Below are 16406 nucleotides of genomic sequence, written 5' to 3'. Positions count from 1 at the left end.
CTTCTCAATGATTCAGTTTCAAAACCTGATCAAATATTGTTACTTTAGTGACGTTTATAAAACGTTTATATTGTGTTAAGTAATTTTTAACTCCTCCTTTCCTTTATTTTAGTTTTCTTTGTTACTACTATGGTTGTAATGGTGTTTACAGTGTGGTCCTCTTTATGTCTATGTTATGTTATGTTATGTTATGTTATGTTATGTTATGTTATGTTATGTTATGTTATGTTATGTTATGTTATGTTATGTTATTAAAATGTATTTGACTTCTTACGACCTCAAAGTACCGCGAGCGCGATTAGAAAGCACACAGAGCAGTCTGATCTCGCGGTACTTTGATATAATACACCGTTCCATTTGCGCAGCGCCGTATGAATATCTATACCATATCTGTGACGTTGACCAATAGGATCGCAACAGCTTTTCCATACACAGCTTTCAAACATGGCGAAGCGCAAGAGAGAGAATGGTGCTGCTAGGTGGGACAGTGTAATGGAGGGAAGGTTTATTGAGCTATGGCAACAATACTCCTGTCTCTATGATGTCTCCGCGAGGGACTACCACGACAGAATCATAAAAGATCAATGTTGGCAAGCGATATCGGAAGAGCTCCATCAACCCGGTGAGTAACGTTAGCTTACTGGAATTAGCATTGAGCTAGCAATTCTGGTAGTTATGCTATACAAGGCAATTTTTGATAAACCATCACAGAGACATTATAACTTGATGTGCTAGATTTGTCATCGTATTTTATATTAAAGACTATGGCTCGTTTGTTAAGTCGATGTAGATATATGTAGTATGCTGGTTATAATTTTAGGTCTTATATATATTTTATATAATTTAAATAGATTATTATAAAAGATAGTATTATAATATTGTATATCTCATTATTTCGTCATTGTATGTAGCATTTTCTCTTCAATATTTTGCAGCTCTATAACAGACGTGTAGGACTTGGATGTGCTAGATTTGTGATTTCTTACCTACAGTTGTTGAGGTCCAAACAAAAGCTACTTCTCTCCGAACACAATATTCCAGAATACTTCATCCAAAGAACGGAGACAAAGAATTAACTTCCAGACAGAGATGGATTTTAAATAGCCTGCAGTTTCTACAACCTTTTATTGTCCAGCGAGGATCTCAGTCTGCATTGACTGTAAATAGATTGTAATATTTCTTTCCACCTTTCAAATACATTACACACACTTTTTTATTTCTTTTTGATATATTGTGCCATTACTTCTTATGCCTGATGTTTCAAACATTTTGTTTTATTTTAGCTGGATGACTTGGAACACAGCATCACAGATGAGGGTGCAGAAGACCAGCATGAGATAGAGAAAGATGTGTCCGAATCATCCACGTCCACCCCTCACCACACATCTAGGCCGTCAACTCCGCTAACCTTACCTGAAGCTTCATCATCCCACCATCGTCAGGTTGCAAACAACAATCCAGAGAGACCGCATTATAGCAAGTCCAAAAAAAAGTCGAGAGACATATCACTAGATGAACTTGAAAGGGAAAAAGTGAACATTTTAAAAAATGTGTCTGAAACGCTTCTAGATGTCAGTCATGATGTTGATGAAACATTTGGCAGACAGGTGATAACTGAGATGAAGCTGATCAAAAACCCACTGACCAAGATGAGACTGCGTCGCAACATCCTTATGATGTTATACGATGCACATGAACATGAGATGAGATTACAGTCACATTCAGACTCCCAGCAAGCCTTCTGGCCCCAAACACCTTGGCAGGGACACACAAATCAGAAACAAAACATTCAGACCGTGGATGACGATCTGCATGCGCGTGTCCCCCCTGTCCAACCGGCTCCTGCGCATACTGAAAATGATGTATCCGCAAGGAATTCAGTGGCTGAGCAGGAAGGGAAATATTTAGCTACTGAAAAAGACGAAGGTGCGTAAACATCTAGACTATTTTGCCGTTGAATGGGATACAGTGAGTGAAAGTGTCTGTTTCTTTACTTTTGTACAGAGGTTGAAAATGATGCATCCAAAATAAATTCAGTGACTGAGAGCTGGTTATTTTAAAAAGAGGAAGGTTTGCAAACACATATCGACTTTACTTGAAATCGCTTGAACACACAGAATGAAAGTTTTTGCTGAAAAGCCTGTTTCTGTAAGAAGGTTGAAAATGATTTATTCATACAATGATTTCAGTCACTAAGCTGCCGTGGAAAGAGCTGGTTGTTAAAAAAGAAGAAGGTATGTAAACATATTTAGGCAGTATAATACTTTAAATACTTTGAATACAAAGTTAAAGTGTTTCTTTACTACTTTACAGAAATTGAAAATGATCTGTCCTCACTAAATTCGCAGAGCAGCAGTGGATAGAGCAAATTATTAAAAAAGAGGAAGGTGCGTACATGTATATAGCTTACAGTGTCTTTTGAATATTAAGTAAGATATGTTATGTAATTTTTTTTTCACTTTTGTACAGAGAACAAAGCCAAACTGGAGTTGAACTGTGAACCAGACTTATTGTTACAACCACAACCCCCAAGCAAGAGGTGAAGAGAAGAAACATTTTACCAAGACTTTATACTTGATCTTTAAGGGCAAAGGAGGCAACCACTATTCGGTTGAATATAGTTCTTGTGGGACAATGGTGTACAAAGATCATTAGGAGTGATAGAAATGATCTCACTCACTAGATGACTGATACTTGTAAATAACATAAGTAGCGTAAATAAATATTGTTTTTAACAGTTTCACGCTTTAGACATTCTTAGCATTGCAATACAATAACACACAACAGCATTTGTATATAAGTGTTTTTGCAAATTCTTTTTTACTTTGAATTTCTATTTTTAAAGGAGTAGTCCACCATTAAAATGGGGCCATTGACTTTTCATAGTAAGAAAAAATTGCTATGTTCAAGTCAATGGGGACCATTTTTGGGTGAACTACTCATTTAACTATCAATAGCTCAGTGCCAAGGAGTCAGATCATACACAGGATAACCGTGTTATTTGGTTTGTCACTGGTGAAATCCAATCCTTCATTTGGAATGGGTTGAATTTCTTCATTCTTTAAAGGAAAACACCACCGTTTTTCGATATTTTGCTGTGTTCTTACCTCAATTTAGACAAGCTAATTAATATCTATCTTGATTCAACGCATGCAGTTGGTCTTTGTGCGGCGCGCCGTGAATGTGTTGGCATTTGGCCTGGCCCCATTCATTCCTTAGGATCCAAACGGGGATGAATTTAGAAGGAAACTGAAGGACGTTTGAAAGAGAGAGGGATTACGCGCTGAGGTCGAAGTGCTGCAAACTAAGTGCTCTTTCGCCATACAATATAGTTCTCATTTTTTATCCGCTTAAAAAATCGCCACGTTTTATTTTGTGCCACCATACTTACTCGTGTAACAGTCTTTAAAGGTGCAGTGTGTAATTTTTAGAAGGTTCTCTTGACAGAAATGCAAAATAATATACAAAACTATATTATCAGGGGTGTATAAAGACCTTGCATAATGAACCGTTATGTTTTTATTACCTTAGAATGAGACGTTTTTATCTACATACACAGAGGGTCCCCTTACATGGAAGTCAACATTGTGTGCCGCCATGTTTTTTACAGAAGCTCTTAACGGACAAAATTTTTGACTAAGTTATCTTCAACGGTGATATGTTTGGCCTGTGTCGGCTACCGTAGCTTCTCTATGCATTTCAAAAGTGAAGGGTGAGCTGTAAACTGAGTTGTCGGTTGAAATTTGCAACCTCACCGCTAGGTGCCACTAAAATTTACACACAGCACCTTTAAATAGGGAAAATATGGAAGTGTTTGGTGGCTTCTGGGTTCATCCCTGTTTGGATCCTGGGGAACGAATGGGGCTAGGCTAAATGCTAACACATCCACAACGCGCTGTACAAAGACCAAGTGCATGCGTTGCAAAAAAGATCGATATGTATGTATTGGTTTGCCTAGGTTGGGGTGGGAACATAGTAAAATATTGAAGTCAGTGTTGCCAAGTCTGCAGTTTTCCTGTGGAATTGGGCTAATTTTAATTAAATTTTTAATTTTGTTTTATTTTTTTTGTGGGAGGAAATATTTTATTAATCTGCTGTCCATTTTAAGGCATGATAATCTTTATGAAATCAGACTGTTTATGCAAAGTGATTGTCTGATGAAATTGTGTGTAATGCATAAAAGTGATTGTAACCTATGTATTTTAGGCATATTTTGATACTTGGCCTAAGGTCATTGGGCTATTTTTGGGCTGGGTTTGATTGGCTGTTGGACTTCTTTGTTAAAGGTGCAGTGTGTAAATTTTAGTGGCGAATTGCAACCAACGGCTCAGTTCACTGCTCACCCCTCGCTTTTGAAACGCATAGAAAAGCTACGGTAGCTGCCACCGGACAAACATGACATCGTCGGAGACAACTTAGTAAAAAAGTTTGTCCGTTAAGGGATCTGTAGAAACATGGCGGCACAAAATGGCGACTTCCATGTAAGGGGACCCTCGATATGTAGATAAAAACGTCTCATCCTAAGGTAATAAAAACATAACAGTTCATTATGAAAGGTCTTTATACACCCCTGATAATATAGTTTTGTATATTATTTAGCATTTCTGTCAAGAGATTCTTCAAAAAATTACACACTGCACCTTTAAGCAGATTTTGCAACCCTGTGTTTAGTTATCTTACACACAGCCTGGAATCTGATGCAGATGAGTCCGAAGTGCAGAATGACATCACAAACACCTTTGATACATATTGATATGAAGAGTTTCGTTGCAAAACGAGATAAATCCATTTTTTTACATTTTTGACAAAACATGTTTATTATTATGTTATCATGTTATTATTTTGTTTTATGGTGCTACTTAGCTGTATTTTTTAAGTTATGAAGGTTTAAATCAAAACAAACCAACTGCAGTTGCATTGAAATTAATTGGAATGCACAACCAAAAAACGAGATTTCTGAACAATTAAAAAAACGGTGGTTATCTCGTTTTGCAACGAAACTCTTCATATATTGCCACGTTATTTTTACTAAATGTGAATTTTGTTTGGGGGCACACTAGTTAATAGATATCCTTAATGCTAGTTTATGCTAAACTTTTGATTTCATGGCGACTTTAAAGGATAGTTCACCCAAAAATGAACATTCTTTCATTATTTACTCACCCTCATATTGTTACAAACCTGTATACATTTCTGTTTTGAAGAACACAAAGGAAGATATTTTGATAAATGTTTGTAATCAAACTGTTCACTTCCATAGTAGGAAAAAAGAATACTATGGAAGTAAATTATTTTCATTTCAAGAACCTAAAGAAATTTCAAAATTGTTGGTTTAATTGCAAAAAAAAGAATACACTGCATTTAAGTTATGAATTTTTATAAGTCGATTTGGATAAATCGATTTCAAAATCCTTTACTTAAAAAATAAAATCTACTTTTTATATAAAATAACAGAATATAACCATTGTATAACCTATATAATCTCATTTACTTATAAATAAGAGTATATTGCATAAAACCCACAGGCTTTTGTAAAGTCACTCATGTTATACTATTAGGATTGTATGGTTATATTGTGAAATGAAAGACGCCTTCTCCAGTCCAGACGCTACTTGACGTCAGGCTCGATTCCGCAACTATTCAATCGCGGGAAAATTGCGGATAGATAAAGCAGCAGAAGGGGAAACGGGAGCAGACGATCAGGTATAACGCTTATTTTAAGTCTTTAAACTCGATGTGAATTTAGTGACAGCTTATTAATCTGCAATGCATTGCTTTTAATACATGGCTTTCACGCAAGTCCACGTTGCGCATAGAGTCTAGCCGAACAGGTAATATCACTGCTCAAAAGAATAGACATTTTTATATGCAAATCAAACACGCTTTTGTCTGCGCGAGGGCAGGTGGTTAATGAAAAGTCAACCATTTGGGTTTAGCGCATTGGCCAAACCTTCATAACCTCGCCAGTTTCGTTAATTTGCTCTGCCATGTCGATTTAAAGAGAAAAGGTTAATTGCTGGATGCTGGATTTGTTTTCTATGTTCGCTGTTTAATACTTCGCTGTTTTTCCTATGGCAAAAGACCGCTGCATGCACATCTATGCGCAATGGACAATGTATTACTTATTCAATCTCTCAAGATGCAGAATACTGTCAAATGCTGTTAAGGGTTTTTTTTGCATTTCATTTGCAATGCCATGCAGTTGTTTATAAAAAAGCAGTTCTTTGTATACTGTATATGTCTATTGCCTTAGCCTATAAGAAGTATTGCTGCGGTATTGGAACGACAGTGGTATTTGTGGCAATGGTATTGGAATGTATACACTTAAGGATGCTAAATATGGTTATCAGCAGTGATGCCACAAAATAACTTTTGTATTTAGTATCGTACAAAGTAGGCTTTCATTATCAGTATTTAGAAGTAAAATGGTTGTGGGTTTGAATCTCAGGGAAGTACACATTCTGATAAATGATGCATAGCACTGTAGGTCACTTGAAGCATCTGCCAAAAGTGCATAAAGGTACATTTTTACCATATTCATATACCACACTAAATAGTCTGTTTTATTTTCGAAAACCATTGCATTACAACAAGGCCAAAAACATGGTAACGCCATGAGACATTTTTTTATGTTGTTGGGTTTCATACAAATTTAAAGGAAAACACCACTGTTATTCAATATTTTACTATGTTCTTACCTAAACTTAGATGAATGAATACATACCTATCTTTTTTCAATGCGTGCACTTAATCTTTGTTCGGCGCGTTGTGAATGTCTTAGCATTTAGCCTAGCCCCATTCATTCCTTAGGATCCAAACAAGGATGAATTTAGAAGCCACCAAACACTTCCATGTTTTCCCTATTTAAAGACTGTTACATGAGTAAGTATGGTGGCACAAAATAAAACGTGGCGATTTTTTAAGCAGATACATTTTTTTTAACTATATTGTATGGCGGAAGAGCACTGAGTTTGCAGCACTTCGACCTCGGTGTGCATTTACTCCTGAGTTCTCCCCCTCTCGCTCAAACTTCCGTCAATATTATTGCGCCCGAGATCGAAGTGCTCTCCTGCATTACAATATAGTTTGCGTCTGGACGAACAGCCAAAACACATAGAAAAAGGTGCGGTTTTGAAAATTGTTCTAGGTTATTTCTTTAAGTAGCATTAAAAACCATGAAAAATCTGTTGAATCTATAAACATTAAAAAAAAAATTGGCATTTAAAGGTGGAGTGCACGATTTCTGAAAAACGCTTTGGAAAAGAGAGTCGGGCTGACTACCAAAACACACTTTTAGCCAATCAGCAGTAATGGGTGTGTCTACTAACAGTCATCGTTGCCTGGGTTGCGTATGTGTGGGGCGGGTCAACCAACAGAGGGTCTAAATTCTCTTGGGGTAGGGGCGTATTTGTTTAGGTGATTTCAAATGTCAACATTGGCTTGATCAGAGATCATGGACCCTGCCTTTAAGCGTGGCTCAGCATGTTAGGTTTACAAAGCATTCTCAATCCAGGTTTCTCTGCATGGTTACGTATCAGCTCATGATTGGTCACTTATCAGTTTTCAAGGTAATTTAGATGTTTAAAGTTGTTAGCCAAGCTTGCTTATATTCTGGGTTAAATGTGCAATGTGGGACTTTTAGGAGCATCAAGCGGTGAGATTGTGAATTGCAACCAACGGCTCAGTCCACAGGTCACCCCTCCTTGTCAAAACGTGTAGTGAAGCTACGGTAGCCCCCACAGGACAAACATGTGTCGTCTGAGACAACGTAGTAACAAAACCCATTTTGTCGATCAGTTTGTCCGTTTAGGGCTACTGTAGAAACATGACGGCGACTTCCGTGTAAGGGGACCCATGGTGCATGTAGATAAAAATGATTCATTCTAAGGTAATAAAAACAATACAGTTCATTTTGTAAGGCCTTTATACACCACTGATAATACAGTTGTGTATATGTATATTATAAAGATCCTTCTTAAAGCCCCACATTGCACCTTAAAGACAACGATAGATCTGTTTAAAAACCTGCCGAGTTACCTTGCTGCAAGTGTTGAGAGCAATTGATTAGTCTACTGATTTATTTCTGAATTTATTTATTTATGTCTTTTTCAGATCCTCAGAGGTACAAACCAACTATAAAATGCCTTTAGGAGAGGATGAAAATGGATGGAAAAAGAATACGACTGATATCAAGGAGAATTACGATTTCAAAGAGGTGTTGGGAACGTGAGTGTTTGATTTTTTTTATTGCTCAGTTTACCATAAAAGAGCACATCATCATCCTCTACTTCATTTCAGAAGCATGGGGGGGGTTTAAGTCTGTTTTTTTTTTCAAGAATATCAGTTTATTGTTTAAAATGGTCCGCAAGTGTGCGTTTCACATATGTAACGTGTGACCTTTTGACGTGATCGCGTAATACGTAAGGTCGCATTACACGGCTAAAGCAAGACATTTTTTTAACACTAAAAAGTATTTAATTTTTTTGGCGAAAATTAATGATCGTTTCGCTAGATAAAGACCCTTATGCCTTGATTAGGATCGTTTAGAGCCCTTTGAAGCTGGATTGAAACTGCAATTTTAAACTGCATTGAAACTGTAAACTGTTGAGGTCCACTAAAGTCCACTATATGGAGAAAAATCCTGGAATGTTTCCTCAAAAACAAAATTTCTTTTCGACTGAACAAAGAAAGACATAAACATCTTGGATGACATGGGGGTGAGTAAATTATCGTGATTTTTTATGAAAGTGGAGTAATCCTTAAAAAGATGTAATTTGTTTCAGATGGTTTGGTATCACAATGTGTCATGTTGGCATTGGGAATGTAATGTCAGAATACATTGGCACTGAGACACAGAAACAGCGCTTAATTTTTCTCACTTTGCCAACTGTGATAAATAATAACTCAATGTGGCTTTCATTGGGTGTCAATGTCAGTAATTATTTACATACACTTTTAAATTATTACCAGACGCTTTCTTTCACAAGTGACTTAACTGAGTTTATAAGTGTCAATTAATATGTGGGTTTAGCTTATAAATAATAAAACTAAATCTCTAGTTGTAATCAATCTATACTACCACAATTGCTGTATTATACTTAATCAATAACCGCAGTTTTTTTTTAAATCCTACTCTTTGTAGTTCATTTAAATGGCAGTGTTAAAATATTTCTGAATAAAATACATTAAGACATCTAAACAGAAAAATACACTGAAAAAAATGATTCATTCAATTTACTCAATTTTTTAAGGTAAGCGGTTGCAATCAATTTATTTAAGCTACATTTAAACAAAAGTTTTTTGTTTTGTTTTGTATTTCTATTTTTTTTGTTTAAATGTAGCTTTAATAAATTTATTGCGACCACTTACCTTAAAAAATTGAGTAAATTGAATGAATCATTTTTTCAGTGTACAAAAATATTTCTGAATAAAATACATTTAGACGTCTAAACGGAAAAATACAAAAATATTTCTGAATAAAACACATTTGGACATCCAAACAGAAAAATACAAAGTACATGCATGTAATGCAGATGCAATATCGCATGTCATGCTGCAGGAAATATGCAGTCACTGAAATGGATGTGACATGTGACAGCTGCCCATTGGCTGCATTGTAATCCAAGTTGACTAATGCAGTTTAGTCATGATTCAAGGATAAAGGTAGAAAAGCAGATTCAAAAATATGTGCAAATTAACAATATTGTAAATTCCGATCAGACATTGCAAAAATCGCTTTACATCTGTTTGTTTTGATGTAGTGAGAGACCCTGCTATCATCCGCATTACTCATCCGAAGTCAACATAGCCGAGGACATGTTGACCTTAAGTGCACCCATGAGGTATTTATATACTGCGTGGGTGAATGTGTACGTTAACTTTAACATTCGCTGCATCTCAGGCAACTCATGAGGCAGAGAGCCAGCGAGATAAGTGAACAGATGGACTGTGTGGTCTGCCGTGTCGGATCGTGGTGGCATTCATGGGGCACGTGAGAGGCACGTGGTGTGTTGGGTGGGAAGCGGCCCATCGACCTTCAAGGCACAGCTTGGGGGTAAGGCACGTCTGTGATAAAAACCTTTGGGCGCATACGGTATTCATCTGGGCCTTGAGGTCTCTCCTCTCCTGCAGCCAGAATGATGGCTCTTTTAGATGGCATAGCGTAATCATTTGGGCATGCTTACTTCAGCTTGAGTTCACATGGCCAGCCTCATGAAAATTTCCTCTTTTGCATTACACAATAACCAGAGATGCATTCTTTACAGTTGTCAGCGATAACCCACATTGCTCCCATACCTCCATCCATAAAGCGCCTGTATTAGTCTCAGACAACTAGTGCAGCTTTTTCTAGCCAAGAGCTAGAAAGATACTGTATGAGTGGCCAACAGCAGCTTACGAGTTGTTTAAAGGGGTCATATTATGACATTTTTTTAAAGATGTAAAATAAGTCTTTGGTGTCCCCAGAGTGCGTATGTGACGTTTTAGCTCAAAATGCCCCAAAGATAATTTATTATAGCATGTTAAAATTGCTACTTTTTAGGTGCGAGTGAAAATGTGACATTTTGGGTGTGTCCTTTAAAATGCAAATGAGCTGATGAAATGCAAACACTGATCGCCATGATGGTGGTTTGTTGACATTAAAACTCAATTGTGCTGTCAGTTATCTTTTTATTTCTCTTTCTCCCTGCACTAAATGGCAGTATCGGTTGGATAGTGCAGATTAAAGGAATAGACAATTTTCTTAAAAGAAAAATCCAGATAATTTACTCACCACCATGTCATCCAAAATGTTGATGTTTTCTGTTCAGTCCAGAAAAAATTATGTTTTTTGAGGAAAACATTGCAGGATTTTTCTCATTTTAATGGACTTTAATGGACACCAACAATTAACACTTAACTCAACACGTAACAGTTTTTGTCAACGGAGTTTCAAAGGACTACAAACAATCCCAAATGAGGCATTAGGGTCTTATCTAGTGAAACGATTGTCATTTTTGACAATAAAAATAACAAATATACACTTTTAAACCACAATTTCTCGTCTAGATCAGGTCCTGAAAGCGTCAGACGTCAAGAGGTCACAGAGGATGAACGCGAAACTCCGCCCCAGTGTTTACAAGTGTGTTGAAAGAGGACCGTTCCGACGTTGTTGTATGTGGAATGATACTAATTAATGTCTTTGTGTCAGTTTATTGTTTACAATGGTCCGCAAATGTGCGTTTTATATATGTAACACATGACCTCCCTACGTCACTACGCATTAACGTTGGGTCGCGCTGGACTGGACCTAGACGAAAAGTTGTGGTTTAAGTGTGCATATTTTTTATTTTTCTTGTCAAGAATGACAGTCGTTTCGCTAGATAAGACCCTTATGCCTCATTTGGGATCGTTTATAGTCCTTTGAAACTCAGTTGAAAAAACTGTTAAGTGTTTAGTTAAGTGTTAAGTGTTGGTGTCCATTAAAGTCCATTAAAATGAGAAAAATCCTGCAATGTTTTCCTCAAAAAACACATTTCTTCTCGACTGAACAAAGAAAGACATCAACATTTTGGATGACATGTGGTTGTGAGTGAATTGTCTGGATTTTTCTTTTAAGAAAATGGACTATTCCTTTAAGGGGCAGTGTTATTGCAATTAGACTCGCTACCTATGTCACAGAACAGGCGAAATCTGAATGACCTATTTTTGTACATGCGTGCAGAGAATGGTTTACCAAAACTAAGTTACTGGCTTGTACGTTTTCTAGGTTGATAGAGGCACTGGTGACCCAATTATTGCACTTAAACATGAAAAAAGTCGGATTTTTTATGCTGTGATCCCTTTAAAGGAATAGTTCACCCAAAAATAAATTCTGTCATCATTTTCTCATCCTTATGTTATTCTAAACCTGTATGAATTTCTTTTTTCTGATGAACACAAAAGAATGTATTTTGATAAATGATGGTAAGCACACAGCTGATGGTAACCATTGACTTTCATAGTAGGAAAAAACAAATACGATGGAATTCAATGGGTACCGTCAACTGTGTTATTAAAATATCTTCTTTATCATTTATCACAATACTTCCATAATATTTGTTTTTCTACTATGGATGTCAATGGTAACGGCAGCTGTGTGCTAACCATCATTTATCAAAATATCTTCTTTTGTGTTCATCAAAATAAAAAAACTCATACAGGTTTAGAACCACATGAGGATGAATAAATGACAAAATTTTCATTTTTGGATGAACTATCCCTTTAAGGGTGGATAAGTCTTAAATCTGAATAACAAACTGGTGATTTCAGCCAGGTCTTGTCGGTCATGTTAACAATATGGGCAGTCTGATGCTGAGATTACCTGTAATATTAACATTTTGCACTTTAATACAGTTAATTGCAGATGCTGCAACTGAGCTATTAATAGCAGTAATCAATTTGAACTTGTGCTGAGATTCATTTCTTTTGTCTGCAAACACAGTGTATTCTACAGAGAGCTGAATATATTGAAGCGCAGTGAGCAGTAGGCAAGGTTGCCGCAGCTGGGACCTTGTTTGCCCTATCAGCAGAAATAAGCTGAGAGAAAGCATGCAAAATTCACACACTTATTTCCGTACTAATAGCAAACTGCAAATAATGAAGTAAAACAACAGGATAGACTTTAAAATGATGAGATGGAAGTGTAGGCAAATCTGGCAAAGTGTGTTTTGACTGTTTTGTCTGTCGGTAAGGATTTAAAGAGCAACTATTTCATTGCTAAAAAACAATGTTATTTTGTGTATTTGGTATTATACAATGTGTTTGCACGGTTAAAAACACATTATTTTCCACATACTGTTCATTTTTATAGCTCCAGATTTTGTACAAAACTCATTAATTTGAAAAGCGCTGTGTTGTGATTAGCCTTCTACCAGAAATGTGACGCTCCTTACCATGTTTGAAAGATTCAGTCACAATTCAATGCTGATAGGAGTTAACTTACAGGCTGAGTTCGAAACGGGAGGAATTATGATAATGTCGGTCTTGTCCACGTCAACAGACCCAGGAATAAACTGTTGCCTACAATCCGTGTGTTTGTTGTAGTCCAAGAAAAGAGATTTACGTTGGAGACGATAACTCGCGTCATCGTTTACTTTGGGGTTTGTACCTTTTGCATATCGTTAACATGTACTAATACACACTCGCACACAAAAGAAAATGTAAAATAGTGAATCGGAGCATAGGTGCCCTTTAACTGAACTGTGTTGGCAGAAAACCTCTTTTCTAAAGAAGATTATGGAATTGGTTTACTCCTGAATTGTTTGATTTAATTATGATATATTATGAGAAATTGTATTCTGATCTATTCAGATGGTTGATCACCTGCAAAAGCATCAAGTTTTGTTTCATTAAAAGTACGAAATAAATTATTTAGATTTATTTATTTTGTTCGTTTCATACATTAAAAAAGTTGATATTATTTTTAAGATTTGTAATAATTTTTAATTGTTTAATAACTAATGACAGTAAAAACAAAGTAGAAAGTTTTGGAAGTTTAATTTAGTTTCCATACATTTATAATTTTTTTGTATTGTTTTTAAAATAAAAAGTATTGTGTGTACGCGCCAAATGTCCCTACGTTGATTTTGTTTGACCTTGTGGTCACATTTTTAATTGGTCGCCAATAAGGAAAATGGCTTGTACATCAAACTTAAGTATGTTATTTTTATATATAAAAATGCAGAATGTTTTCTGTAAGGGTTAGGTTTTGGGGAAGGTGACAGAATATACAGATACAGTTTATGCAGCACAATATAAAGTGTGCGTGTGTGCGTGTGTGTGTGTGTGTGTGTGCACCCATACTTGGCTGTCTTCTATCATTTCCCAGTCTCAATTTCCCACATCCGTCTTCTTCCTCTTTACCCAGAGGAAGTCATAGGAGGCTTTAATTACACTGCCATGTCTCACGGCAACGGCACTACTCCCTTTATTTCCTCTCTCTCTCGCTCGCTCGCTCTCTCTCTCTTTCTTTCTTTCTTTCTTTCTTCTCGACCTCCTTTTTTGTTCCCCACTCCACTTAAGGCGCCATGATAACTCAAGAGATTTGAGTCCAGCCGTATGTTTACAGCTGCAGCTCTGTATGAACGTTCTTTCTTAATAAACATGCTGTAACTATGACTTACTTGCAACCAGGACACTGAACTCCACGTTTTCTGAGGTTCTTTGTCCTGTGGAAATTAGTGAAACAACACATTTTCTGTTTTGATGGCTGAATGACCAGCATCCTGGTCAAAACAATAGGTTTAAAGCGCACGCTCTGGACGTCCATCCCTCACAGCCTCGGTTTGAATCAACATGGCGGCAGACTGTATAAGGCGTATAGGGTTGGTACACGGGTGTTTTAGGTGGTTGCTAGGGAATTGATATGGAGGGAATAGGCTTTATGCCCACCTGCACTACTTCCTGAACTTCAGCCAGCTCCTTGTTTCCTGTCTGCCATTATTGGACAAACTGATTAATCCAGGTGTGCCTGACCTCAGTTGTCACAACAACAATAATCAGACACACCTGGATTAATCAGTTTGTCCAATAATGGCAGACAGGAAACAAGGAGCTGTCTGAAGTTCAGGAAGTAGTGCAGCTGGGCATAAAGCCTATTCTGGGTGTTTGGTTGCATTTTAACCCATACACTCTTAAATATAAAGAGGCTTCATGATGCAGAAGAACCATTTTTTGGAGGCAGGCATCGCTGTGAAGAGCCTTTTGTAGCATCTTTATTTTAAGAAAGTGTAAGAATGCGGTTACACAATTTAAAATTTTAGCCATGGACGAGAGGAAAAGTGGTTTCCTGTACTGTTTTCTGTGAATTGTTTTTAACCCTTTTCCTTGAAAGGTTAATTGTAGTATGTTTAATTGCTCCCTCTGTGATCAAGAAGGCTGTTTAGGGAGTTTTCGAGACTGTGTTGTGTATAGTGTATCTAGTTATCCGAAAACTCCATCAAAATGAATGTGTTTTTCTAAAAACTTGAAAGGATATAAAATAAATGAACACATACCCAAGTGTCTAAATAAAAACCAGTCTAGTGATGATGAAACCGCTTGTTGTGTTTGTTGGTTTCATCCTGTTCACCTGTGTGTGTGAGTCTCTCTGGAGGGTACAACCCTAAAAATGGTTTCATCTTTTCCCCATCTAATGAGTCTGACATGATAAAAATATCAGCCGGTCACCATATTTTATTGCACAACAGCACACAAAGAAATAAATTTTTTGTATCTCTTGCCCAATTCCAATTTGTTGCCTGTATCCCATTTTGTTGACGACCCGCTTACATCATCTTTGAAAAGCGACTTGCATCCGATCTGCATTTAGGGGAGACCGGGGTTGGTTGTCACAATTTTTACTCATGCATGCTTGCTCATTTTCAAAAAAATCTTTCATCAGTAATCCCTACATGAAATGAAACTTTGGGGTCTTGGCTTTAAATGTGTATACTTTTTACTTTTAGAATGTATTGTAACAGGAAGTAATTAACCATCTAATCCCATCACGGGGTTGGTTGTCCCTATAGTGGTTCAATAGGATTTCAGTGATAAATTGGGATCTGAAAAGATAATGTGTAACTTTTTCGTTTTTTAAGCTAGAAACGGCAAATAAGTTTTAATATGAATTCACCCCTATGATAGTTGTTATTAATGCCCCTTATGTTTAAACAATGGGATTAAAGCGGGTGATCAGTTACTTAAATAGGATTTATGCCCAGCTGCACTATGAACTTCAGCCAGCTCATTGTTTCCTGTCTGCCATTATTGGACAAACTGATTAATCCAGGTGTGTCTGATTATGGTTGTTGTGACTACTGAGGTCAGGCACACCTGGATTAATCAGTTTGTCCAATAATGGCAGACAGGAAACAAGAAGCTGGCTGAAGTTCAGGAAGTAGTGCAGCTGGGCAAAAAGCCTTTTGTCTACTGTGTTGAGAAATAAAATGAAATAATTTTTAGTGTTAAAACCTCTTTATTTAATGCTTTATTTTATTTTAACAGCAAACAAAAACAAACAAACAAACAGTCTTAAAAGGTCTACATGTCCAATATTCTTATGTGACAACCAACCCCTCAAGCTATGTGACAACTATCCCCAACTGACTTCTTGACAAACATGCTAAGCTGCCACACGGCTTTAACTTAATCGCTAAAAGATGATTCAAAATAAAGCTACTACTTTTAGCTTTTTAATGAGTGTTTTGTTTTTGAATGACTAATATCCTACAAGATCTCAACACAAAAACAACTCCAACATGAAAATTTACTCTGACCCATAAAAATAAAAAATCTCCTAACCTCAATGTTTTGTGTCTGCTCAGCAAAATTACAAGTGCAAATGAGTAAGCTATTAAAGGCTAACAAATTGATATCAAAATTGTACCACAGTGCCATGTAGTATGTCT

The 16406-nt window shown here is 36.7% G+C and overlaps 2 protein-coding genes across 4 annotated transcripts in view; both read left to right on the top strand.

Moving 5' to 3' along the window:
• The first annotated feature begins 396 nt into the window (after positions 1-396).
• LOC129450236 (uncharacterized) lies at positions 397-2740 on the top strand. Of its 3 annotated transcripts, XR_008646282.2 has the most exons (7): positions 397-622; positions 993-1159; positions 1284-1926; positions 2005-2070; positions 2190-2234; positions 2314-2387; positions 2470-2740. XR_008646282.2 is itself a non-coding variant. In XM_055212863.2 (6 exons), exons 1-5 carry the CDS (start codon positions 445-447, stop codon positions 2361-2363), a joined length of 1083 nt encoding a protein of 360 aa, XP_055068838.2. In that variant the 5' UTR covers positions 397-444; the 3' UTR covers positions 2364-2387; positions 2470-2740. The 3 variants fall into 3 exon arrangements, 1 of the variants encoding a protein (XP_055068838.2); XR_008646281.2 differs by having other exon boundaries at positions 2005-2234; XM_055212863.2 differs by lacking the exon at positions 2005-2070.
• A 2824-nt stretch (positions 2741-5564) lies between these two features.
• The window catches only part of camk1a (calcium/calmodulin-dependent protein kinase Ia), a 28535-nt gene continuing 17693 nt past the window's right edge, over positions 5565-16406 (top strand). The window contains exons 1-2 of the mRNA XM_055212860.2: positions 5565-5703; positions 8113-8226. Of these exons, the coding sequence (XP_055068835.2) occupies positions 8141-8226 (86 nt within the window). The 5' untranslated portion in view covers positions 5565-5703; positions 8113-8140. The remainder of the gene's footprint in view (positions 5704-8112; positions 8227-16406) is intronic.

The sequence above is a fragment of the Misgurnus anguillicaudatus genome, chromosome 8, assembly GCF_027580225.2.
Source record: "Misgurnus anguillicaudatus chromosome 8, ASM2758022v2, whole genome shotgun sequence".
In the NCBI taxonomy this organism is placed as follows: domain Eukaryota; kingdom Metazoa; phylum Chordata; class Actinopteri; order Cypriniformes; family Cobitidae; genus Misgurnus; species Misgurnus anguillicaudatus.
The sequence above is the reverse complement of the archived record's forward strand: the minus strand, read 5'-3'. Positions and strand labels throughout refer to the sequence as shown.